At 38.1% G+C, this 26,845-nt stretch overlaps 5 protein-coding genes across 5 annotated transcripts; 2 read left to right on the top strand and 3 right to left on the bottom strand.

Moving 5' to 3' along the window:
- Positions 1–1,852: 1,852 nt before the first annotated feature.
- On the bottom strand, positions 1,853–3,083 carry LOC145768172 (heat shock protein Hsp-16.1/Hsp-16.11-like). Its single transcript, XM_082579649.1, has one exon. The coding sequence runs from the start codon at positions 2,997–2,999 to the stop codon at positions 2,403–2,405; it is 597 nt and encodes a 198-aa protein (XP_082435775.1). The 5' UTR covers positions 3,000–3,083; the 3' UTR covers positions 1,853–2,402.
- A 1,356-nt stretch (positions 3,084–4,439) lies between these two features.
- LOC145769206 (heat shock protein Hsp-16.1/Hsp-16.11-like) lies at positions 4,440–5,432 on the top strand (the record flags this gene model as incomplete). Its single annotated transcript, XM_082580794.1, has 1 exon — positions 4,440–5,432. A coding segment is annotated over one exon (516 nt), but the record flags the coding sequence as incomplete, so codon positions are not given.
- Positions 5,433–7,060: 1,628 nt separating this feature from the next.
- LOC145769207 (amine sulfotransferase-like) lies at positions 7,061–15,457 on the bottom strand. The gene is made up of 7 exons (XM_082580795.1): positions 15,244–15,457; positions 14,684–14,794; positions 13,047–13,156; positions 10,073–10,214; positions 9,495–9,610; positions 8,886–9,045; positions 7,061–7,412 (listed from the first exon to the last, which is right to left on the bottom strand). The coding sequence occupies exons 1-7, from the start codon at positions 15,455–15,457 to the stop codon at positions 7,300–7,302; spliced, it is 966 nt and encodes a 321-aa protein (XP_082436921.1). The 3' UTR covers positions 7,061–7,299.
- Positions 15,458–19,566: 4,109 nt separating this feature from the next.
- Positions 19,567–21,915, bottom strand: LOC145769208 (heat shock protein Hsp-16.1/Hsp-16.11-like). The gene is made up of 2 exons (XM_082580796.1): positions 21,829–21,915; positions 19,567–20,605 (listed from the first exon to the last, which is right to left on the bottom strand). The coding sequence occupies exons 1-2, from the start codon at positions 21,913–21,915 to the stop codon at positions 20,090–20,092; spliced, it is 603 nt and encodes a 200-aa protein (XP_082436922.1). The 3' UTR covers positions 19,567–20,089.
- Positions 21,916–21,961: 46 nt separating this feature from the next.
- LOC145769329 (heat shock protein 30D-like) lies at positions 21,962–23,108 on the top strand. The gene has a single exon (XM_082580930.1). The coding sequence runs from the start codon at positions 22,034–22,036 to the stop codon at positions 22,634–22,636; it is 603 nt and encodes a 200-aa protein (XP_082437056.1). The 5' UTR covers positions 21,962–22,033; the 3' UTR covers positions 22,637–23,108.
- Positions 23,109–26,845: the final 3,737 nt, after the last annotated feature.

A 26,845-nucleotide genomic window follows, 5' to 3' on the forward strand; every position in this document is an offset into this window, starting at 1 on the left:
AGGAAGAGTTTCCAAACTTGAGAGCTCCCGCTCTCAAATGGTCATCTGTTTTTGGCAGCACGTAGCCTACCTATGCGAACAGTTCTTTTCTAAAATGCACTTTATAAAAAGTCGTTGCAGGTCGAGGCTGACAGATGAAAATCTTAGTATGCAGTTGAAAGTAACCACATCGTCTGTTCGACCTAATATTGAACGCTTAGTCAAGCAAAAAACTTTCCAAAAATTCCACTAAGCAAAAAAATTCAATGCTTCTATGCTATTTTTTAAATATTTTATGCTTCAATGCTGCATTAGATAGCTTCAGCTGTATGATTCGCATGGGCTTTTGTTTGTTGTTTGAAAAAGAAATTTCATTAACTGATTTGTTGTTTCGGAGCATGGTCGAAACAAGATATAGCCCGAAAAAGGATAGAGCCAAAAAAAAGAAGAAATTATACTCATATGAAAGCAAACGCTTCGAAAATTAAACTGTCTTCATTATCAGTGCAAGTAGGCCTATTGTTGCTCTATCCTTTTTGCTCAAGTGGATTTGTTTTAATTTTTACTGTTGTATGTTTCGATTCTGCGTAAGATAATTTCAACTGTGTGGGTTTTATTACTTTCATCTGCTGTTTGTTACTTTTCATGAATAATATCTTGAGTAGCTTCTAAAAGATTTCATAGTAGGTTACGATTAAAAAGTTGTGTGGCCCGATAAACTCATGTGTAATTAACAAAGTGGCCCGCGACCGCAAAAAGGTTCGTCACCCCTGATGTAGACAGAGCTGTGCAAATCCTAACCCGCGAGCTTAAACATTTTGGTTTAAAGGCATACTAAAGGAAAATTTCAAACCGGAATTAAGCATTAAAATGAGTAAACTGAACATTCAAGAATACATTTCAAAAAAAATTACCGAAAAAAAATTTTTTTCAATGGCGCTGGCAAGGCCCAAAGTCCAGTGTTTCATTTATTTTCATTTTTTTCAAAATGACCAAAACGTGCAAACACTGCTCGAGAATACGTCATAAAAGCCAGCAATAACAAAAGCCACGTTACCACATCTGATGTTTTGAGCAAACTGTCTGCTGTTTTGATGTTAAAATGTGCTGTTTTGATGTACATACATACATAGCCTACAGTCAAATCGCCCGCAGTAACAATTATTGCGTGATCGGTTGATTGCTAGCCTTTATGACGTAGACTGTACAGTCGCACGCTTCGTTGCTCAGGCTCAATCTCGTTTTGAAAGCTCTGACAAAAGCACGCGCACAATGGTGGTCAGACCGCAATGGGGCAAAATTTTATTGAAAATCGTTTTATGGTAGCATGTTAAACACAAAGAACGTGGAAAATCGCCAAGTCAGGTTTTTCCTTTAGTACCCCTTTAATGCCCCTGCGCATTGGCGGTTCAGTGGTAGAATCCTCGCCTGCTGGGGCCCGGGTTCGATTCCCCGCCAATGCAATATATCTTTAAGGTAAAAAAGCACTACTCTGCTTGCAACACTATTATTATTATTATTATTTTGGCCCGCGAAAAAGTCCGGATTTTAAATAATGTTAATGTGTGGCCAACTAGACGATTTTCATTTATTTCTCCAGTTTGCAAAGTTTTAGTACGATAAACTTTATCTTTTATTTGGAATTTGCGTTGTACTCTGCCACGCTCCAAGCATAATGCCTTTGGCCAAAGCATTGGTTGAGTTGGCGCTCCCACTTTGTTCACTTACTTGTTATGTTGAGGTGCGGTTCAGGTTGATACTCTTATTTGTCTGAAGTACTAATTGATTTGTTTATATTTATTTAGATGTTCCATTTAGTTTGTTAAAGCTAATATAAGCTGGCATTATAAAGCATTAGTTCACGACAACCATCAATGCTCAAGGATTCAACTGCGTACGCTAAAATGTATAAATGTAATCGACAATTGCATACAAACTAATAACAAAGCTATTGTCACAATTTGAGTTATGTAAAAATTTCAAGCCATTTAATCTGTTACAATTTTATCGGTGTGAAAATCTTCAAATGTTACACATTCTTAGTCATTTGTAACTTGTAAGCCACTACACCAAAAACAAGCGTTTGAAAATACAGCAATTGAAACTATAAGCATTTTCTCACTGAGGACCAAATAAATTTTCACTTGAAAAAAAAACTGACTCGCGTAGTGAGCTGTTGATAAAAACAAAATCTTGGCTTGAAAGCACACATCATAAACTTTAACAATTTAGCTGCTGAGTGACCATTTCAAACAAGTTCAATGAATTTATATACTGTACTGTACTTGCAACATTGATATATATTGCACAACACAAGTGAGGTATTTGAACAATACCAAATCAGTCAGAATGGTTTATTTCAGTAGCCCAACAATAAACTAGTTCATTCAGTAACAAATCCACAACAAAGTTCATGTGGAAGTTTAACTTTCTTCTACATCATTGTTTTCTTCGGATTGAAGTGTTTCTTCTGACTCGGTCTTTTCCGTTCTTTCTTCTTTTTGTATTTCAATTTCTTTTTCTTCTGGGGCAGGAAGTGACATCACGGGAGCACTGATGCGTAAAAGTCCTTTGTCGGTGAATACTGTCGTGACGTCATCAGGTTTGACATTGTTCGGCAAAACAATCGATCTGTGATAATATTTCCGCGAGTACGATTGACATCCGTCAGTATCGCCGCTTTCTTCCTTTTCTGCTTCAACAACAAGTTTCTGTCCAATAGTTTTGACTTTTATGTTTTCGGGTTCGAAACCCGTCAGCTCCAAGTTCAAAAAAAATGATTGATCGCTTTTCTTTTCCACGGTTTTGTCAGTTTCTCCATCAGTTGTTTGTGGAGTTTTTTCTTCTGGCTTCTTGTAAACGCATCTTCTTATGTTGCCAGAAAGAATTCGTTCCAACTCATCCAGAGGTATTCTTCTTCGAATTGTTGGTGAAATCAACCAAGATGTGAGATCGTCACCATCAAGGTACCAGTAGAAAGGTCTTCTGTGTGAAAAGCATGGATAGACTTGCAAAGCCATGTCTTCTTTTTCTTCTTTGTTGATGCAACAGAGTGAACAGACAACAGTTAAACTCAGAGTACTTTTCGTTCTCACAAATAGTTAGCAGTTTGATAGAATGCCGAGAAAGAAATATCGAGCTTATTTATATGACGTCAGAAAGTTCTAGAAAACGAGAGAAGAGCACGTGAAGAAAAAGTTCGAGAAAAACGCAATCACGTGAAGTTACTGTGCGTAACAAAAATATTATAAGCCATAATTCGTTTGTGACAATTTTTTTGAGTTGTGGTTTTTGGAAAATACACTGAAATACAATAAACTCTTGGGTTTTTCTAATCTAATCAGATTTAATTCAACACTGGGCGTACTTAAGCGTTCTTTCATGTTTATGAATTGTATGTAATTGTAACGTAAGCTTATTGTGTACCATATTAGTATAGAATCTGATTGGCAAATAAAGTGATTTCGCTTTGATATGTTTGGAAGGAAAACAAAGATTGTCTTTTCAGTTCCACTTAATCCAGTGCTTCTTAACCTTTTCCATTGTTGATACCGCTTTGAAAGCAGCAACTATTTTACGACCCCTCTTTCAAAATGCTTAAAAAGCACATAAACTCGAGAGAGAAACATTAAACTTCAGTAACCAAATTACAGCTTTTAACACCATTTTATAACTAAACGCAATGATTTAGCATCGACGCTCCTCACCCCCTAAAAGCACATTGTTGCACTCTGCAATGAAAAAATGTGTCGTAACCTACTAACTACTACTAACTTGTGCATTTGCACTTTGGGTATTATTTCGTTGTTTTATTTTGAATATGGACAGCTTTGTCTGACGCAAATAAATAATAATAATAATAATATGCACTAAAAAGGTTGGAAACCAACCACACTAGTATCAAAATAAACATATAGGTAGTATGGCGTCAATAAAAATACGATGCACGGACGGTAATCGGTTCTCACACTTCTAGAATGTTCTGCGAAATCACCACACTGTTATGTCATCAAGAATTTACATTTTATGCCTAAACAAAGCTTTTCTTGACTTTTAACTTCATAGGTTTCGACTCATCAAAATAAATGACAAAGTATTGTGAAATCAAATCAGTAGAAGTATGATGTCACTATGACGAAGCAAAATTGTTTAATTTGTTGTTTATAATATTTTTGTTACGCATAGTGGCATAACGGACACATATTTTCTCGAAGCTTCTGTTTTCGAAGCTTCTCTCTCTCGTTTTCTAGAACTTTCTGACGTCATATAAATACGCTCGATGTTTTTTTTTTCGGCATTCTATCAAACTGCAAACTATATGAGAGAACGATAAGTATTCTGAGTTTATCCGTTGTCTGTTGCATTAACAAGGAAGAAAAAGAAGACATGGCGTTGAAAGTCATCTACCCAACATTTCAGAGAGTAAGGAGCCATCCTTACTGGTACCGTGATGAAGATGATCTCACATCTTGGTTGATTTTACAACAATTCGAAGAAGAATACCTCTGGATGAATTGGAACGAATTCTTACTGGCAACATAAGAAGATGCGTTTACAAGAAGCCAGAAGAAAAAACTCCACAAACAACTGATGGAGAAACTGACAAAACCGTGGAAAAGAAAAGCGATCAACCATTTTTTTTGAACTTGGAGCTGACGGGTTTCGAACCCGCAAACATAAAAGTCAAAACTGTTGGACAGAAACTTGTTGTTGAAGCTGAAAACGAAGAAAGCGGCGATACTCACGGATGCCAATCGTACTCGCGGAAATATTACCACAGATCGATTGTTTTGCCGGACAATGTCAAACCTGATGACGTCACGACAGTGTTAACCGACAAAGGACTTTTACGCATCAGCGCTCCCCTGATGTCACTTCCTGCCCCAGAAGAAAAAGAAATTGAAATACAAAAAGAAGAAAGAACGGAAAAGACCGAGTCAGAAGAAACACTTCAATCCGAAGAAAACAACGATTGATTGATTGAATCTTTATCCTCGGACTGGGAAAGCTTCTTGCAGAGCTTAATCCTGGCAGTTTCGCATGCTTGTAGAGGCTTTGAATCACTGACGCAGGCCCGGTCACCGAGATTGACAGAGCAGAAGAAACTTAAACTTCCACATGAACTTTGATTTGGATTGTTCCACTGTTGAGTTTGCTTCTTCTTCTACAGATTAATCATAAAATTTTACTGTTTTTTTGTTTTTGCTAGTACCTCTGGTATACTTTTTACTCCGGTGATATGCGTGATATTGTCAAAATATTTGATTTTTTGTCGTCCCTTTGTTCGTTTGCCTTGCACCATCCCAGTCAACATAAATTTTCCAACGAGTTGCTTCTTGCTATATGTCCGAAATATCTTAATTTTCTGAGGTTGTTAATCAGACTATTGTTAATATTGTTAATCAGACTCCAGTCATCGTCTATTTGTTGGGTAACAAGGTAACACTTTGGAGTTTGCTTACTGTTGCTTAGATAGCCCACGTTTCGTTAAATTAGTATTTAGAGTATTATGCAGTAGCCTATATATTAATATATGTTAACTGCAGACAGTGCACACCGTTTCGGCCTTCCGCATCCTCAGTGCAGTAGGTACACTGGGTACACTGGGTATGGCCACAGAGATAGGCTACATACTCTTTACTCTGTGTGACGTTTTCCCATGCAGAGGCGTAGCCAGCACAAATATTTGGGATAGGGAGGCAAATGAACATTGCTGTACAATCAGTAAGCCCGGCGGCCTGTCGAAGATGAAACATTCACAGGGGTGTCCGAGAAAAAAAAACATCAATTAACCGCCAATGCTGAGTAAGCAGATTATATTTCTCTAATCAAGCAAATGCAACGACAAAGCTAGAGAATACAGCTACATCTCAAAACCGATATTTTATTCTCTATTTTTAATTGTCTACGTTGATTATTTTGTTCAGCATGAGATAACGACAGAGAGGTTCGAATGAGAAATATGCTCGAAGCGCAGTTTTTTTCTGAAATGTTTTCTATAAACCAGCTTTCGTTTGTGCAACAAGCAGCAATAATAATACAATTTGACCACTCTAGCCCGAGTCAACGTGGTTCCCAACCTATAAGTCGTGACCCAAAGTTGAGTCATCACAAACAAATTCTGTGTTGCTTGTTTGTTTCAAGCACAAAATGTTTAGTATAAAGTAGCTGCTTGTATAAAATACTGAAATGAAGCAAAATCTTACAACAAGCCTCTGTGCTATCTTTTTCCGGCGACCAAGCATAGACTACCAGAGCTCCTTCCGGCCGGCTAAATGCTCGTGGTCAGCAGCCACTACAAAAACTCCGTTAAAAATTTGCGTCATTAAAGATCCATAGGATTGTAAGTTAATGTCGTGTTTTTGCGTTCACTTAGGAAAGAACAAGACCTTGAAACAGATTTGCAGTTGTCGCTTATTTAAATGCACTTCTCCCAAAAGTGCAAAGCTAGTCTTCGAGTTTTTCTAGGTCGACCCTCAGCCTTTTTTCGAAACTTTCATCAGTAATATTTTCGTCTGCGTGTGAGAAACTTTGTCTTGTTCAACTTGTTTTTTGCCTTGTTCAAATACCAACAGAGTGGAGAAATGTTGGCTTGTAGAAGCTGGCAACCAAACATGGCCTACTGCGTGGTTGTTTCGGAGGCCATTTAACGGCTTCTCGGCGGCGATGGCTGCCTGGAGCTTAACGGCCTGCTACAAGTAAAGCTGGGTTTATCGTTCGTTCTTATTTTGCAAGTAACCTACCTTCTTTCATTCTTGCTTCATGTTGCTTTTGACCAATCTAAAGTGTTATCAACACGTTATGTTGCCATCGTGTTTTTTTTTCTGCATGCCTTCAAGGTAAAATATTAAGTGATTGTCTAAGCAAAGTAATAGTATTAGATCAAAAAAATTTCTAAACTTCATTTTTAGAAAATTTGGGTCTCTTCGAAAAAAGGTTGGGAGCCACTTGTTTAAGGGATAGAAAAGGGCAAAGAATCGACCCTTGAAATAGAATTTGATTAATATAGTTTCGGGAGAGAGTTTGCTTTTTTATACCAAAGACAGGCAAGACACAACAATACCACAGGGTTGAGCATTACAACAGTATATATTTTTTACATATTTACAAAATAGTTTAACATTCAAACGTTTTCGGCTTAACCTAAGCCCTCATCAGGAATCTGAAAATATTGATAAAATGCAATAAATTTCAACTTCTTGAAGGTAACTAGCTAACTAATTGTAAGCATCAAGAAATACGCAGCGGTTAAAAGCAATAGTGTGTTTTCCATTCCAGACTTTTCTTTTTCAAAACTCAACGACAGATATTCATAAAGTGTTACAAATTATAGGTAAACTTTATATCTGTATCTCTAAGCTTTTCCTCCATTATAGCATCGATGCGTTCTGATTGGCTGACTGTGAAGTAACTCTTCCAACCTCCTGTTCCACCTGTATAAAATTTCAAAGATTCAATGCAATGGTGATGATGTCCGCAGTTTGTTTCCGAAGCTCGCCAACCAACCTGAATCATGCTTTAATACATGGTTGGCGTGCATGAATGAAAGCATAACTCGTAAACCCGATTCGTACGATAAATCCTCTGCTGCAGGATGGACATCGAAAGGATGGTGGCTGGGATTACTAGTCAAGTCTCGGCCTTTGCACTGTTCTTGTTTTCAGAACGTATTACTCAAAAATAACGGGGTACTTTTATATGAACAGATTTTGTGTTAGAGAGGATTGAGATGCGACCTAATCAAATAAGAGACCTTCGCTCGACTATCACCAAAGTCTCAAGCAAACAAACGCACGCACGCACTATATTTCTCATCACGCACAAACGCACGCACGCACGCATAGTTTCAATTCGGACACTTACATAGAGTTACGAAAGACGAATAGGCCTAACAAAAATAAACATTTACATAGATGAAATGAGGCTATTGTAGACGAATGGGACTAAATAAATCTTTTTTTGTAGGTTTTATTTCAAAGACATTCTATTTTACGTAACTGGTCAGGGCCGTTGAAAAAATAATTAGGGCTCAGTACCAATGAGATCCTCGGGTCCTAAATCTTCAAGTTTCCGAGGCCTCTGGAAGAAGTTACTGGACCTTAAAACCATCCCGGGTCCGGACACAAAAGTAGGCTACTACCTGACTCCTCTTGTCAACGCTACTGTGACAGGTCATACTATTTTTAGATTGCATTTTAAATAAACAAAGGGTTAAGGCCGCAAAGCACAGTGTGTTCCGGACAATCGATCGTTCACCAAATCAAACGTCACATAAAACCGTTCAGGTCTACTGAATCTTGGCGTCTGACGTAATGGATTATTGCTAGAAATAAGCAAAGATTGCATCACCTGTTGAAACATTACATCATCGTTAAATCTTGAATTAAGAGATATGGTGTAAGCCAAATTGAACACCTGCTGGAATAGCTTCATAATGGTTATCATTATTACGTCACAGAAACTGCTTACGTGCGTTTGAGATATTGCAATCTATTCTCGTCATTCTTAAAATTGTTGCTTGAAAAGTTAGTTGCATATTTAACTGTTTTGCTTAGTGCTTGCCAGCTGGACGAAATTTCCGTCTTTATCTCAGTAATTTGCATTGTAGTGACAAGTTTTAGTGGTGTATCGCGTTGCGTCCCAATTTCGACAGCCAGTGGGCTATTTTTTACAGAAATACAATTCTCGAATAGACGTTTTCAAAAAAGTGTTTCTTTTCGGTCATTGCATACAGACGAACGGATCCGAGAATCTTATGTTACAATTTTCCCACGAAGAGATTATGGTTTACCATTGTGACCACAGTGAGCTATGACTTATAGAACGATGATCAACAGCTTTATTGCAATATCCTAAGTTAGCCTTACCAAAAAAAAAATTCAACCATTTAATTGAAAAATTATTACCTTTTCTCATGATCGTATTCATTTTCGCAGCTAGGCGTGTTTCTTGAGCTATTTTTTTCATGTTGGAAAACGTACACGTTTCTACCACTGACTGGGCCTTTTCTTCTGTCAAAGAAATTTCCAAAAACTCGGCTAAACGTTTCACTTCATGCAAGAGATCCTGTATAAAAAGGTAAAGGTGGTCATATACTTGATTCAAGTGTTGAGTATGAGAAGATAAGGTTCTCATCGTACTAAGCCTTCGGCACAAAGAGTGGCCAGTTCCTTTCTCTCGCCGGCCTTTCCTGCAGCAATTATGCCCACCCATGGCCTACTGCCACGGCCCACCCAATTTATTACACCCTAAGCCTAGGTGGAGGTGAGCGGTGTTTCCAACAACCAGCTGAAGCCGGGAGTCGAACCAGGTTTGCACAATTGAAAAGCTAACGCCTTATTCGTTGCGCCATCCACCGATCTTGTATAATTATAACAAAAAAATTATTTACCCAACAGCCTGTTTCCTCCTTATAATAAGGCACTACATAAGGCACTATATAATAACAAAAAAATCCCAAAAAATAGCATTTTAAAAACAAGCTGCAGGATTTATGAAATTTCGCTTTCGTTTACCTTCGTCATGTTTTCGTAATTAGCGAAATACACCGTCTTGCTGTCACGATGCGGGTACCAGGAAAGTATATGGTCAGGATACCACTCGCCACGGGGAAGATTCATTGGAAAGTTTCCTACAGAAACGCAGAGTAAAGTTTTGAAAAAATTACGAACAAGACAACGCTCTAAGTAACTAATTTTGTTTTATCGTATCCAGACTTATGCCCGTAACTGAAAATTTAGATTAGCCTAAGTGAACGGAAAAGCAAAGAAGCCAATCTTTGTGTCCACCTTTAGACATGTGATTAAGTGTCTTGTCAAGAAATAATCACATGCTCTTGAGGGGGTTCGATCCAGAACCCTTAGAAACGAAACAATGTTTATTTATACAAAAGGTAAGTTTAGGTCTTATCTCAAGAATCATTATGCTTCTTAGCCAGCCTTTAAGTTTCTAAGCGTCTTGTAAGTAGAGATTCCCAGACAGCAAAATCCGTCATTTTTACATTGATTCAACGTTTTCAGACGTTGAATCAATGTAAAAATGAGATTTTGTTGTCTGGGTTATTATCAAAGCGTATTAGAAGTTAAGGACTTACCAGCAACTACATGTTCAAAGTACTTATCCCAGCCTGATGAGATTAAAATTTTCAGGAGCGAATCGTCAGGGAGAGGTAAAGCTTGTACAAATTTCCACCAGGATACAATTACGTCTTTAGGGTTGCGATGCATGTAAACAACCTAAAAGAATATGAAACACGCAGGCGTACTTTAAAAATTGCAACCGAAAAAATAAGCACATTATGCTTGTAGTAGTGGTCCAGTTTTAATCCGGTGATGTCCCCGTTACCAAGGGTGACCGGATTCACCTCCAAGTGCCGCAATTCCCTTCACATCCTGCCTCCACATCGATCTGTCTAACGCGTCCTCTCTTGTCAAGCCGACCTTGCTGCTGACCCAATCACAGCTAGAAGGTTGCAACAAGTGAGCACATGAAATGCCATTGATACAACCTCACATAAAACATCAACGTTATCAATCGCAAAACTGTGATAGCTCCCAGCTCTCATCATGACGAAGAGCTCTCATCATCGCAAAGAGCTTTCATCACGGCGAAGAGCTCTCATTATGGCGAAGAGCTCTTATCATGGCAAAAAGCTCTCATCATTGCGAAGAGCTCTCATCACGGCGAAGAGTTCTCATGGCGAAAAATTAGGTAAACAAAAACAACCACAAAAATCCTACCACACGGCAAAACCATTTCAAAACCGTGCGCGGACATTTTGCCGAAAGACATTTTGCCGAAACCCATTTTGCCGAAAGACATTTTGCCGAAAGGACATTATGCCGAAAGACATTTTGCCGAATGGACAAATTGCCGAAAGGACTAATTGCCGAACGGACTAATTGCCGAAAGGACTAATTGCCGAATGGACAAATTGCCGAAACAATTTGGAAAAAAATTACTTTGAAGTGACACAAAGTCTCGTTACTATGCAAGCAGTGCTTTTGAAATAGAATTATTTTGCTACTGTTGTTTGCTTAAAAATTACTTTGAAGCAACACCAAGTCTCGTTACTATGCAAGCAGTGCCTTTGAGCTGGTAATTATTTTGAAGTGACACCAAGTCGCAAGTCTCATTGCTATGCAAGCAGTGCCTTTGAACTGGTAATTATTTTGAAGTGACACCAAGTCTCGTTACCATGCAAGCAGTGGCTTTGAAGTAGTAATTACTTTGCTACTGTTGTTTGCCTAAAAATTGCTTTATATACAGTCCCCACAGTTTTGGAAATCAGTATTAGTTTAAGTGACACCAAGTCCCATCTATAAGTATATATGCAGTCTCCACAGGTTTTGGAGATCAGTATTAGACGTTTGCTTATATAACACTTCTGTCGGATACTTACGCGCTGTCGCACATGATTTGTGAGTGAAATCTGTTTGTGAATGACATTTATGTGTTATTAGGTTATGATAATACATTATAATGCATTTGTATAATTTCGGCAGTTTGTCCATTCGGCATTTAGTCCTTTCGGCAATTAGTCCTTTCGGCAAAATGAATTTCGGCAAAATGTCCATTCGGCAAAATGTCTTTCGGCAAAATGGGTTTCGGCAAAATGGGTTTCGGCAAAATGTCTTTCGGCAAAATGTCTTTCGGCAAAATGTCCGGGTACCGATTGACCGACTACTATTCACATGACTTACTTTACTAACCGAAAAAAAAACGAACCAAAAAAATGGATACAAACCTATAGCGATCTGTTTATATATCCATTATCCATGCCATTTTGACTAGCACCATTCACTGTACCTTTTGTGTTGTTCTTACAAGGCCTGCTGCGCATCGTTTTGAAGGTACCCGGACATTTTGCCGAAAGACATTTTGCCGAAACCCATTTTGCCGAAACCCATTTTGCCGAAAGACGATGCGCAGCAGGCCTTGTAAGAACAACACAAAAGGTACAGTGAATGGTGCTAGTCAAAATGGCATGGATAATGGATATATAAACAGATCGCTATAGGTTTGTATCCATTTTTTTGGTTCGTTTTTTTTTCGGTTAGTAAAGTAAGTCATGTGAATAGTAGTCGGTCAATCGTGTCCCGCTTTATCGTAGTTGTGCAGTTAGCGTTTAAATTTACCTCAATTCATGAAAAATTAAAAACTTTCAAGCTAACTTATACATGTATACGCAAGTGATACATCGTTTCTAGTACTAGTTGCAATTAACGTTCATCTGATGAAAGTGAAAGTAAAAGCACCAACAGAATAACATTTACATAGTTATATATTGCAGTTATAAGTTAAATAATACAAAGTTATATACGCAGTATATAACTTTGTAAATTTTATTTTGTATGCTATTCGCTGTGAGGATGCGCATTGTCATGATGCGCGAAATGTCAGAGAAGCAATAAATGATAGAAGTTGCTACGTTAAACTAACTATTCATGATAAAAGTTACAGTTAGCTTTATTTTAATCAACGTATTCCAGTACAGGTATTCACTTAGTTTTACTGCAATGTGAAAGGTGTAAGTCATATATATAGGCTATGTTGGTGCACAAATAGTCTTGATTAGTGGCTTGACCAGTAGGCTATAGCCTATCAGTGCAGAAAATGCCATTGCCTACATATGAGCTGTGGTAAATGATAAAAACAGAATACAAATTGATTGTTGAACAGTATCAGGAATTCAGGATACTCTTTGAAGTATGCTCATCTAAAAACTACTAAAGTCCATTACATTGTGGCTCAGCTGCAAGAAGCAACCCATGCTTAATTTGAACACTTACTCTCCTGCTGCCAATTTCAAGCTGGGGATATGCAGAAGTAATACGAAAATGTTTACTACGCAGTTATTCGTTAACATTTTATCGTAGCCTACTGTACTTGTGATACAAAAGAAAATATGCCACCTTTTAAATTAAATTGACACTTCGCAGCTTTGCGCTTACGGTTGTAACATTCAAATTATCAGGCTTTTGCGACACACTTGCAAGCCTCTCAGGGCACACAAGCGTGTCGCGCACACAGTTTGGGAACTCCTGGTTTACAAACACAACAGTTACCTTAGCCTTGGCCTGTTTTATCTTCTCAAGGTTAATCAGTTGAACAGGTAGGTGCGTCATGAAACCCCGGCGTTCAAGAGGTAGTTTGTCGATGAGTGGAAATTTGTCCACTGAAATCAAAAAACGTTATTCAACAATGGATATGACAGAAAGATGCTAACGCGCTAAGATTTTAAGAATTAAGCAAAAATATAGATTCCATGGGCGGAGTGATACAACCGTTATAAATTGTCTCTCAACAAAATTCTACTTTAGATCGGGACATATTATTATTTATTTGCGTCAGACAGAGCTGTCCATATCCAAAACAAAACAACGAAATAATACACAAACTGCAAATGCACAAAGGTCGCAGAGAGCCACTTTGGATGTCGTCAGTTTAAGAGCTCACTAAATATCTACTGTTACAAATTTACATACAATGAGCGTTGCAAGAGTTGAAAGTATTCAGAACGATAAAAACAATCAGATGACATCAGGTCCGATATAAAGCGATTTGAGCAGTGTATTCAACGGTTGATAAACGAAAACATTTTTTTCCTCAACAAAGCATCAAATGCTTTATATTATTCATTACTTGATATTCACGGGCACTGACATAACAAGGTAAATTGTGCAATATTCTGAAAGAATTATTAGTTTACTAAATCTCCGCCTTAGATTTTTAAGACCAACAGCGGATCCGAAAGGGAATTGGGGGCTGGGGAGATCTCCTTCAAAACACAAGAATGTGACTCTAGACACCGTTTATTGGTATTTTTTGTCCTGTGTTGCATCTGTGCGTAGTGCATTTTAAAGTTTATTATTTCAATAGTGTTTTCCTCCTTTAACTGTAATCTCTGTTAGCATTTTGCCGGTCAAATATAAAACTCAACGTACCGCTGTTTTTTTTACAAATGAATTGGCAGGGTCGTACAACCAAGGAGGAATTTAGATTTGGGTAGAGGGAGCCCTAGGGAAAGTTTATAAGGGGCGCTCATTTTGAAAATCGATGACTGATCGATGGTTACATATTACCGTCAAACTCTGTGTTAGTGTGTGATCACTTGGTTGATAAATTTGTTTTAAAAAAAAAAAGTGTTTAAGTAGGATGCGTTTAATAATCTTTATCTGTAATACCGGTAACAGCAAACTTAAAGATTTTTAAGAAAATTTGTTAATTCTGCAGTAGTTGCCGAAATGTTCTAAATTGTAGTTTCTTTTCTTTAAGGAAAGTCTTCAACAAAATAAAAGAAAAGCTACTGTATCACCACCAGACTCCCTCTTGGGACGCCCTAAGTCGACTTCCGCGATTACTTTGTTACATTAAAGCTAGGCCTACTCAACTTAACAAGACGAAAAAAATCACTTCATTAAATAGAGTAATTCCAATATAATAAAATAAGCGCGTAAACCGAATACAGAGAAGGGGGCAAGAGGGGGTTTGAGGCGATTGATTTTCTTTTTGTTTGTTGAAAACTTTTTATGAAAACTCTGGCCCAGAGTCGTAATCAATCCTTTTCTTGCAAGAGACCCCAAGTCGGTTCTAGTTTGCTTACTTTAATATATTGCAGCTACTTTGCTTAACAAGCTGAGATGTATCCTATCTTGCATTGTTGAACAACAACTCTGTTTACATTGCTTTTGATTTTATATACCATCTCCTAGTTCAAGAAAGCGAAAGTCTTCTGGGAGAGCTTGCGTAAATGCATCCAGCTCTTCATCCTGGTAAAGCAACCGCCGTACAACTTCTGTCAGCCAATATGTACCTGTACGTGAATAATAAATTTGGAAGACTGCAAAAAATCTTGTAATTTACCTTATTACTTGTTATATCAACTTCTAGGAGCATCGTAAACTATATGGAGTAAGACACAAGAAGTATAGAGAACAAGCAGCAGCTGTATCTTTAAAAGCAAGTTTATCTTTAAACTTCGGTCAAAGCGATAAAAAATAAATAGATTGTGAATAAAACAATTTTTATAAAAGATCAAACTTAATCGAGGCTAAGAAACATTAACCTAGATCAGTGCTTCTCAAATAGAATTATATCCTATAATAAGAACAATAACAATTTTTTTTTTTTTTTTAATAGGCTATAAAAAGAATTCTTTTTTATATGGAATTTGTTTTAGTTAGGAAACTGAATCTTTGTGCGACGCTCTTCCATACAACGCACGGTTTGAGAACCACCGGTCAAGACAACTTATAGGCTCACCTGTCTTGGGGTAAGATACTACAAACACATCTCCTTCTTTTACCTCAAATTTATCGTACGCGTATGCAATGCAGTCTGCTGAGAAAAATGGGATCACCTGGCAACCTTTGAGAGTATGTGCAGTAGATGTGGGAGGTGGTTTTTCATTTATTTTTCGAAGCACTTCTACTTCTTGAGGAGAGAGAACATTAACCAACTTTGAAAGTTTTTCCATAGCTTTAATTGTCTTATTTATTCTAGTAGACTGCGCAAGATTAATGCTACCGTAATAAAGTAAGTTTTGGAACACCTCATGTAGGCTATTTACGACTGATTGGTTCTACGTAGCAAAAATACATCAAACGCAGCGTCAGGTGCAGAAAATTCAATGAGGCTGTTCATCAGGAAGTCGATATTTATTTTGCATGTTTAGTTTTTGAAACCAGGGATGTAGCCACAAGGAGGAGGGGCTTGGAGTGGAGAAAATCGCTCTCTAAAAATTTCCTTCTTATCTACGTCAGTGCTTATCATTAGTCCAGATCTAGAAAAATGCCAAATCACTTCTTTGCACAATACACAAATTTTTGTTTAGTTTAAAAATGAAAGGATATATTTTGTTTATGACAGAAGGGACAACTATTTTGGTCAAAAATATAGCTGGACGTAGCCTACATTCTAGTTGTGTTTTTCCATTTGGTGATGCCTGATCCATGATGACCTAATCCTAAACCAAAGGTCTTCGCTGTATTTTTATGATCTAGGTAACCTATACTTCAAACCGTATGACGAGACTTGAAGCTTGCTTGAGAAGGAAGGGACTCTAAAAATTAAAATTTTAAACACACAAACTTTTCTGGTTAGTTTGTCCTCATGATAAGATCAATTTGGTTGCCAGGGTGTTCAGTTGTTACCACACATCTTTTTGCGACTGGAGACTAACCGGTGGATGCACCAACAGCCGATTAAGCTAATCGTCTGATTAAATAAGAAAGAATCAGTTTGCACAAAGTTGATCTATGGATCAGTAATTGGCAATTCTAATTAATGAATTACGTTTAGTGCAATAAGGAAAAAGGGTAGAGGATTAAGTTGCTAATCGGTGAAGTTGCCTAATTGATCTACGGCTCGTGCAATTAATTATCTGTCAGTAAATATGGCTGCTTTTTAAACTACTCAACCAGCCCTTTCTGATATACGCTCCATTCAATCTTCATACTGCAATAAGCTTATAGGCTATTCATCAATAACTTAAGTCGAGACAGAAGCGTACGTGCTAAATTAAGGTTTGACAAGGGGAGCTACCCACCGTTATCTACATGCAAGGCCTATGAGAGGGGAGTACGGAGGGTACGGCGTACCCTTGAGGGCCCAGGCCTGTGATTGCTGGGGGGACTAAAATAGTGATTTTATAGTCTACGCGCAAAAATATTTGGTTGCAACCATCCTAAACGACTAAATTCAAGCATAAAAGTTGTTATTGTTTAGTCCTGAGAGGGGCCGTAATGAAACAGAAGGGCCCGTAAAGGTAATTGAGTGCATTGCGCGCAAATTAGGGACCCAAAATGGTGATTTAATGCTTCACGTGCAAAAATGTTCTGTTAAAAGCACTCTAAATAAAATCATAAAAGTTGGTTATTCTCCTGTCCGGGGGGGAGGGAGAAAAACCCGGGATTTTTTTAAAAAGCCCAACCCGCTAGGTTTTTTTAAAAAGCCCAAGTGTTTTTGGGATTTTTGTGGTTTTTAAAAACTATTTGAAAATGGTAGTTTCACGCTTATTTCACTTCAAAATGAATTTTGGAGTTGGAGCAGGAGCCGGAGTAAAAAATGTGACTTTGTTCACCTCTGCTAGGCATGTAGTGAATGCAAAAGTTAATGAAGAAAGGTTATTGGTCAGATGATTAATTTTATTATGTTTTAACAAGATGTTATGTTTGAGCCTTGGTAGAGAGCTTGGCTTGTAGGCTACCAGATGCATATAACACTCAGTAACGTTAATGGATTTAACATTTTTTGTTAAACACACAAAAAAAACAAGAAAAAACTACTAAATCCAACGTTTTCGATGCCACACAGTGTCCTCATCAGGAATAATTATATGCTACATCTGAAAGAAATAAATCAATGAATTTGAAAATTTTACATTAAAGCTATAGGCTACAAGCGACACCTTTCAACAGCACCATCAACAACTGACACACGAATCAATGCAGGATAGGCTACATAAATTGGCGAGGGACAAATCACATGATAGGCTATGCACAACACAAAGCACTAAATAATAGTTTTATTGCAGCCTGATACCATTATTGCGCACAGGTGTCCAATTCTGCAGTAAAATGTTGTATGGTGTGCAATACGTCTAAGCAAACATCACGTGTTTTGTCCAAGACAAAGGGGGCCCGGAGTGAGAGGGGGCCCGGAATGACTCTTCGTACCCCTGGCGAAAATTTCTCTCATAGGCTCTGTTTACATGTAACTACATTAGAAATACTGCATTTTTATAAAACTGACTTTTGTTTTATCTGGGCTGTGGAGTCGGAGTTATCAAATAAAGAGCCAACTCCGATTCCGTCTTCAAGCAAAACGATGAGCAATAAAAGTTTTGTTTGCAATATCTTTTTTCATAATAGTGTTTCTTGTTTTCCGTATTGCGCTCTAAAACTTCGTAAGAAAGTAGAAGTGTTTGTTTGTGTTAGTTTTTGTGAAAGTCGCCATTTCAACTTCAGTGAAATTAAATTTCAAAAATTGAAAAAAAAACAAGCATTTAAAAAATCTGACCAACCCTCAAAAATCTGGCAACATTAAAGTCGAAGTCGGCCAGTTATAAACTGAAGAGTCGGAGTGGTATATTTTTCGCCCGACTCCACACAGTCCACAGCCTTGTTTTAAACAAGTTTTTTTTTTAATTACAAGCCTCTTTTTACGTAATTGGGTGCAAATAAAATCCATTAGCCATGTTTTGCTGAATTTTTGGACAAATACCTAAAAATTATTCTCAAGTCCTACTGTATGAACTGTTCTTAGGTTTTTGCATGAACGTCTTGACTTAACCATTACAGTTTTGCCACTTTTTCCTTTTGTTGGTTTTGTTATTGTATTTCCACAATATCGCTTGTTTTGCATTTCAACAAGAAAAAATAAACAAATTAAATTGAAAAAATTATAACATTTAACAATAATTCTACGCATATCACACAATAGTTTATTTTTGAACGATAAGCCCCTTGCAAAGTTTTCTAGCAAACTGCAGGTGCAAGTGTTAAACTGTTTTTGTAGGTACTTTTACACAGCATAAATTTGTCTGAACTAATATTTCTGAACAGCTTGCTGTTGCAGATCTGAAGCAATAGCTAGTCGAGCAATGACTGATGGTCGTGGCGTAACCAAAGGAAATTGGCTATTTATTCACAGAAGTTAACGCGTGTTGGCGTTTTTTCATCACCAAACACGCCAGGGAGGCATTAAACCTTGGTCAGACTATAAAGTACTATTAGGGTTCTCTTGATCAAACAATGTTAAATTATATTGAATGCGCTCCTCTCCCAGTAACAAAATCCTGCGTACGCCACTGTACGTAACCAACCTCAATACACGTGGTTCATTGGGTTGAGTAAGCCAACTACGACGTCTACCCGTAAAACATTATATGCGACGTCCACAGGGCCGGATTTAGCTGATGGGGGGCCCGGGGCACTTTTAGATCGGGGGGCCCCCGTGCAAAAAAATCTTTGCGCCTACGGCGCGAAAAACCATCTCTACGTCTACAGTAGCATCAGTCCAGTACTGCACAGCATTTTGCAGAAACTTTAAAGGCCAAAAGGAAAAAAATAACACAAAATCACATTTTTTTTCCACATAGGGGGGCCCTTCAAAAATCGGGGGCTCGGGGCAACTGCCCCCTCTGCCCCCCTAAATCCGGGCCTGGACGTCCAGAGTATTATATCATATTGTTTGTTTTCAATGCAAAATCTATTCAAATCAGTAAACTAGCTGCTGCATACTAAAAAAATATCGTCAATGCAAGCTGAGTATGATAAGCTAATTTTATACAATACAACTTACTGGTTATCTTTAGCAAATGAGAGTTGTTTTAATTCGCTTTCATTTCGCATTCGATAAGCATTTCGAATGCCCCCCTCCCTCTCTTGAGAAAATCCTGCGTACGCCACTGTCACCAAATATGACGCTATTTGGTCAAGCGTGACATATCAATCATGCTACTTGAAGTGAAACGTGAATTTAGTAAAATATTCTCTTCCGTTTTCTTGTTTATAGTTTCTGTTTTGACGTTTATCTCTTCAATTAGCATGTAAAGCTAAGTAGGCTTTATTGTGACTGAAAAAATTAAACTTTACACGTGACCAAACATTTAGTGAATATTTTCAAGTGTCAAACATTTATTTTTGTACGACGAAGTGTGTAAATACAATCGACAATTGTATACAAAATTAGAAAGCTGCAGTCATAATGCAAGTTACGTAAAAAATTTCACACAATCAGTAAGCAACGATATTATTTGGAAATCTTCAAAGTATCTAATTATTTGTAACTTGTGAGCTGTTACAGCAAAACAAGCCTTTGAAAGTACAACAGTTAAAATAATAATCATATTCCCACTTTAATCCAAACAAATTGTTACTATAACAAAAAACTAAATAAGCACGCATCAAAAGCTTTAACAATTTAGCTCAGAGACCATGTCAAACAAGTTAAATGAATTTATATACTTGCAACATTGATATATATTTCACAACACAAGCGAAATATCTAAACAATACGAAATCAGTTAAAAAAATAGTATATTTCAGTAGCCCAACAAAAAGCCAGTTCATTCGGTAACAATCCACAACAAAGTTCATGTGGAGGTTTAAGTTTCTTCTGCGTCATTGTTTTCTTCGGAGGGAAGTGTTTCTTCTGACTCAGTCTTTTCTGTTTTTTCTTCTTTTTGTATTTCAATTTCTTTTTCTTCTGGGGCAGGAAGTGACATCACGGGAGCACTGATGCGTAAAAGTCCTTTGTCGGTGAACACTGTCGTGACGTCATCAGGTTTGACTTTGTTCGGCAAAACAATCGATCTGTGGTAATATTTCCGCGAGTACGATTGGCATCCGTCAGTATCGCCGCTTTCTTCGTTTTCAGCTTCAACAACAAGTTTCTGTCCAACAGTTTTGACTTTTATGTTTTCGGGTTCGAAACCCGTCAGCTCCAAGTTCAAAGAAAATGATTGATCGCTTTTCTTTTCCACGGTTTTGTCAGGTTTTCCATCAGTTGTTTGTGGAGTTTTTTCTTCTGGCTTCTTGTAAACGCATCTTCTTATGTTGCCAGTAAGAATTCGTTCCAGTTCATCCAGAGGTGTTCTTCTTCGAATTTTTGGTGAAATCAACTAAGATGTTAGATCATCATCATCAAGGTACCAGTAGAAAGGTCTTCTGTGTGAAAAGCATGGATAGACTTGCAAAGCCATGTCTTCTTTTTCTTTGTTGATGCAATAGACAGATAAACTCAGAATACGTTTCACTTTGACAAGTAGTTTGCAGTTTGATAGAATGCCTAGAAAGAAAATTTCGAGCGTATTTATATGACGTCAGAAAGTTCCAGAAAACGAGAGAGGAGCACGTGAAGAAAAAGTTCGAGAAAAACGCAATCACGTGAAGTTACTGTGCGTAACAAAAATATTGTAAGCCATAATTCGTTTCTGACAATTTTTTTGAGTCGTGGTTTTTGGAAAATACACTGAAATAAACTCTTGGGTTTTTCTAATCTAATCAAATTGAATTCAACACTGGGCTTACTTAAGCGTTCTTTCATGTTTATGAATTGTATGTAATTGTGACGTAAGCTTATTGTGTGCCATATTAGTATAGAATCTGATTGGCAAATAAAGTGATTTCGCTTTGATATGTTTGGAGGGAAAACAAAGATTGTCTTTTCAGTTCCACTTAATCCAATGCTTCTTATCCTCTCCCATTGTTGATAGCACTTTGAAATCAACAACCATTTTACGATTCCTCTTTCAAAATGCTTAAAAAGCACAAACACTCGAGAGAGAAACACTAAACTTCAGTAACCAAATCACAGCTTTTAACACCATTTTATAACTAAACGCAATGATTTGGCATCGACGCTCCTCCCCCCCCCTAAAAGCACATTGTTGCACTCTGCAATGAAAAAATGTGTCGTAACCTACTAACTACTACTACCTTGTGCATTTGCACTTTGGGTATTATTTCGTTGTTTTATTTTGGATATGGACAGCTTTGTCTGACGCAAATAAATAATAATAATAATAATATGCACTAAAAAGGTTGGAAACCAACCACACTAGTATCAAAATAAACATATAAGTAGTATGGCGTCAATAAAAATACGATGCACGGACGGTAGGCTAATCGATTCTCACACTTCTAGAATGTTCTGCCAAATCACCACACTGTTATGTCATCAAGGATTTACATTTTATGCCTAAACAAAGCTTTTCTTGACTTTTGACTTTATAGGTTTCGACTCATCAAAATAAATGACAAAGTATTGTAAAATCAGTAGAAGTATGATGTCACTGTGACGAAGCAAAATTGTTTAATTTGTTGTTTATAATATTTTTGTTACGCACAGTGACATAACGGACGCATATTTTCTCGAAGCTTCTGTTTTCGAAGCTTCTCTCTCTCGTTTTCTAGAACTTTCTGACGTCATATAAATACGCTCGATATTTTCTTCTGGGCATTCTATCAAACTGCAAACTATTTGTGAGAACGGAAAGTATTCTGAATTATCCTTTGTCTGTTACATTAACAAGGAAGAAAAAGAAGACATGGCGTTGAAAGTCATCTACCCAACATTTCAGAGAGTAAGGAGCCATCCTTACTGGTACCATGATGAAGATGATTTCACATCTTGGTTGATTTCACCAACAATTCGAAGAAGAATACCTCTGGATGAGTTGAAACGAATTCTTACTGGCAACATAAGAAGATGCGTTTACAAGAAGCCAGAAGAAAAAACTCCACAAACAACTGATGGAAAACCTGACAAAACCGTGGAAAAGAAAAGCGATCAATCATTTTCTTTGAACTTGGAGCTGACGGGTTTCGAACCCGCAAACATAAAAGTCAAAACTGTTGGACAGAAACTTGTTGTTGAAGCTGAAAACGAAGAAAGCGGCGATACTGACGGATGCCAATCGTACTCGCGGAAATATTACCACAGATCGATTGTTTTGCCGGACAATGTTAGACCTGATGACGTCACGACAGTGTTCACCGACAAAGGACTTTTACGCATCAGTGCTCCCGTGATGTCACTTCCTGCCCCAGAAGAAAAAGAAATTGAAATACAAAAAGAAGAAAGAACGGAAAAGACCGAGTCAGAAGAAACACTTCACTCCGAAGAAAACAATGATGCAGAAGAAACTTAAACTTCCACATGAACTTTGTTGTGGATTGTTACTGAATGACCTGATTTGTTGTTGGGCTACTGAAACACCTTATTTTTTCAATTGATTTCGTATTGTTCAAATTAATGTCTCGCTTGTGTTGTGCAGTACAGAATAAGTTATGTCGATATAAAGCTTTGGTAGAGAGTTTAATTTATTGAATTATAGACTGTCTATATATCAATATGTAGCCTACCATATAAGAATGAGAAATATAAGAAGAGCTGTATTAGTTTTCCAAAACTAAAAAGTATTAAAAAACGTACGATCTGGGAATGATGAACATTTCTATTTGGTTAATAATTAAGGTGTCTTTGTTGTTAAGTTGCTAAGTCGTTTTTATTTGGTATTTGTGCATTTGAACCAGCTTGTTTGTACTGCTGCAGTCATGTTAGTTTTTCAGCTTCTGCGTTGTTCGTGAATGTATTTTGTCAAAAAGTCATTTTTTCTTTTTTGTGAAGAATGTTAAATTCAGTAACAAAGAAACTTCGTATTCTTGTTACTTACTAATCTTTTAGCGAGTTGATTTCTGCTTGCACCAACGACGTACGAGGGCGCTCACAAGTTATGTTTTAAGATTTTTGGGAAAAGTTTCATCCAGAATTCACTCACAGCCAAGGCCAGATAATCACTTTGCGAACTACAACGTACGTCGTACAATGACCTGAGGAGCTGTAGCAGGCTGCAGTCGTTTGTTCTACACCAGGGGTCACCAAATTTTTTTCTCTGAGGGCCGGATTGCTGCGAAATTAACAGCTGCGGGCCGGATGCAAATTGCGAAAAGATATACAACTATTTAGAATCTTCATTGACTTGAATTGAGCACAATAAATAACAAAGTCAGCGGTGGAATAGCAAAGTTGTGATGAAAATCGAAAGGTTGCTGGAAAAGTTATCCCCTGCTGGAATACACTACAGGGCATCAGCATCGTGCTCTTGAAAAAACATTACATCTTTCCAAATTAGGCCTAGGCTGTCCCCATTTGTGGTGGCCTAATGATAAAAACAGAACACCAACATGTAGGCTGCCTGGTGAAAAAATGTACAGATTATTTCCGCAGCACGTGGCGGGCAGGATGAAATCAGTTTGCGGGCCAGTTCCGGCCCGCGGGCGTAGTTTGGTGACCCCTATTCTACACTATAGCGTTACGAGACGGTCAGAGCCTGAAGATTGCCAACGTGCGCCCCGTTAGCTCAGTAGTTAAGCGCCTGACTCAAGATTAAGGCGCTGGTTCGGCTCTCGGAATGTGCACTTGAGCAATGCATTTCAGGGCTGCTGTCCATTCAGCGGCACTTAGTGAATGGAATAATTTCCCTGCAGCAGCACCTCAAAAACAAATAGGAAACTTCACTCTGCTAATTTCGGTAACCGACCCTGCGTTAAAAGCCTCTACAAATATGCGAAACTACCAGGAATAACCTGAAGGCTTTGTCTGTCGAAGGATAAAATTCAAAACCGACCAACCAAAGCGAGTCCTCTTTTGAGTGGTGAGGTGATCTCACCTGTTTTACTTTGTAATTATTAAGTTCCTCACAAAACCTACTGTAGCTTATTAATTGTGGGATTTTTGAGAATCTTTATTCATGGACTAAGGAGTCTCTTTGAAAGCTTAATCTTGGCAGTTTTGCATATTTCAAGAGGTAGTAAACTATTGACGCAGGCTGGTCGCGAAATTTTCTTCCCACGAGATTTCTGTCTCATTGATTCTAGTCATAGGCGTAGCCAGGGGGGGGCGAAAGGGGCCATGGCCCCCCAAATTTTTAAAGTTTGGATCCGAAGTTGAACCCTTTGTTAAAAATATAATAAAATTTGTAGAAATTTATAACTTTTTCCAAGACATCTGGCTATTAACACCCCCAAGGACTTGTTTTAGACACACAGAAAAACACCAATAAATTTTGCAAATCATAAATCGCGCAAAATTTACTCGATTTACGTTTCTTTTAACTAATTTGTGGAAGCAATTTCAGAATGGCTTACTTTGTTGGGTTTTTGTGTAGCTGAGTTTTTGGTGTTCTCTAATTTTAGCCACAGATTTTGCCCGTTCGTGTGTAAGAGCTCCCTTTAATAAGTTAATAGCTGTTTATCTTCTAATAAATTTCATACAAATATTACCCTAAAAGTGTTCCCAGAAAGCGCTATAATCCATCATTTAAGTGCAATTTTGCAAAAATTTCCGGGAGAGTATGCCCCCGGACCCCCCTAAAATACACGTACCTTCGGCACGCTCTAACCCCCACCAGTTTTATTGCTTCCCTTGCTCAAGCCACCAGGATGCGCCACTGCACATCAGGTGGCGATCTCTTCACTTAAATCAAACACTTTGTCGTTCTCTTCAATTCATCAAATATTTGGCCCCCCCCAAAATTTTTTCCTGGCTACGCCTCTGATTCTAGTCACTCTAAAAGTAAGATTTTCCGAAAGTGTTTTGAGAGATTGGTTGATTCAGATTGCGAAATAACTATTTGCCAATGAAATTCTGCAATGATAATAAAATATAGGCTTTCCCTAACCCTACTTTTTTGAAAAGCTCTTGTGCACCGCAAAAATTAATTCAAAGAAAAAAAAAGTTTGACTTCGACGGGCGTCGAACCCTCGTTCTCCCGATCAGTAGGCAGAGGATGAAATCACTAAACCAACCGTGCCAAAGAGAAAATGTTGCATTCACACGGTTTTAATACAAACTTTTACCAAAATACGTAAATGAGACAGAAATCTCGTGGGAAAAAAAATTTCGCGGCCCGCGTCACCGAGATTCACAAAGTGAAGTTTCTACTTGTTGTTGAAGTGCTGTGTCTGTAAATTATTCCATTTCCTAAATGCTGCTCACTGGAGTGTTGTTTTCAAGCGCACACCCTGAGATTTGAACCATCGCAATCTGGCCTTGTTATTTCATATTTCACAAACTCAATCGCTGAGCAATGTATCTGTCGGGGGACCGATGTCGCTTTTCACAACCAAATTCTGCATAAGTTTTGTTTATGAATTGGCCAGTAGCGTATGCTGGTGAATTTGTGAAGGCATGCAATTCCACGTTGAAACTGGTGCAAATAGAAGCAGCAGCCTTTCGATGTCCCTTCTACAGACTGCTAGGGGTCCACTAGGATAACATACGAAAATTATAGTTGTCTACTGTAAAACACAACTAGCAGTTGCTATACAGGTAACTACAGGAACTGTAAAGTTTGTTTGTTTTATTTATCTTTATCCTGCATTGCAGGAAAGCGGACTTGAGCGCTATGCATCGGTGTACGCCTTCCGACATACACCTGACCCACGCTGCAGCCGACGGCAATGTCTGTTTCCGGTTGTCTACTCTACTTATGACTTAAATATGGTACTACCCATTACTCGAAATCGATCACTAGGTAGAGGCAATTATCGTAAAGTTTCTTGCCCAGAGAAACAACAGCAAGTGCGGGTGACTGGAGTCGAACATGCAGGCTCTCGACTGCGAGCCCAACGCGCTAACCACTAATTTTGTTTGTTTGTTCATCTTTATCCTGCATTGCGGGAAAGCGGACTTGAAGGCTATGCATCGGTGTACGCCTTCCGACATACACCTGACCCACGCTGCAGCCGACGGCAATGTCTGTTTCCGGTTGTTTACTCTACTTAATGACTTAAATTTGGTACTACCCATTTCTCGAAATCAATCACTGGGTAGAGGCAATTATTGTAAAGTTTCTTGCCCAGAGAAACAACAGCAAGTGCGGGTGGCTGGAGTCGAACATGCAAGCTCTCGACTGCGAGCCCAACGCGCTAACCACTCGGCCACTACTGCCCACGATTTAAATTAACAGAGACGGTTAACGGTGATTGTGAGAGCTTCTCTTTACTGGCAGTTTTGTTTTACAATTAAACAACTGAAATGTTCTGATGTTGTTCGAATAAACCACATAGTCGTCTACAGCAACGGCATCAATGAATTCAACCAAATTAAGTAAATAAGTTATAATCTAACCCAAGCCAATCAATGTGTCTAACTGTCTAATGCTGAATCGTAAATCTTAAAAGGCATGTCCACATCTAACAAACGAGAAATAGAGTTATTCTACAACTAAACTAAATAGAAGGCAGAATGTCATGAGTTACACTTCTACTTTACACACGCCTGCATGCTGAGACAGGAGACAAAGTGAGGTGCTGAATATACTTGCCAGTAGCCAAGGGGGGGGGGGTTTGGGGGT

Source organism: Aplidium turbinatum, chromosome 4 (genome assembly GCF_918807975.1).
Source record: "Aplidium turbinatum chromosome 4, kaAplTurb1.1, whole genome shotgun sequence".
NCBI lineage: Eukaryota > Metazoa > Chordata > Ascidiacea > Aplousobranchia > Polyclinidae > Aplidium > Aplidium turbinatum.

What these genes read in the sequence shown, in the direction of transcription:
- LOC145769208 (XM_082580796.1), bottom strand. Translation starts at nt 21,915, where the DNA reads ATGACGTCAGAAAGTTCTAGAAAACGAGAGAGAGAAGCTTCGAAAACA. An exon ending in CGTCCGTTATGTCACTGTGC is followed by an intron (nt 20,606 to 21,828) that starts GTAACAAAAATA and finishes CTAACATCTTAG; the next exon opens with TTGATTTCACCAAAAATTCG.
- LOC145769207 (XM_082580795.1), bottom strand. Translation starts at nt 15,457, where the DNA reads ATGGAAAAACTTTCAAAGTTGGTTAATGTTCTCTCTCCTCAAGAAGTA. An exon ending in CTTTCTTGAACTAGGAGATG is followed by an intron (nt 13,157 to 14,683) that starts GTATATAAAATC and finishes TTTTGATTTCAG; the next exon opens with TGGACAAATTTCCACTCATC. An exon ending in GAATACGATCATGAGAAAAG is followed by an intron (nt 7,413 to 8,885) that starts GTAATAATTTTT and finishes AATTTTATACAG; the next exon opens with GTGGAACAGGAGGTTGGAAG.
- LOC145768172 (XM_082579649.1), bottom strand. Translation starts at nt 2,999, where the DNA reads ATGGCTTTGCAAGTCTATCCATGCTTTTCACACAGAAGACCTTTCTAC.
- LOC145769329 (XM_082580930.1), top strand. Translation starts at nt 22,034, where the DNA reads ATGGCGTTGAAAGTCATCTACCCAACATTTCAGAGAGTAAGGAGCCAT.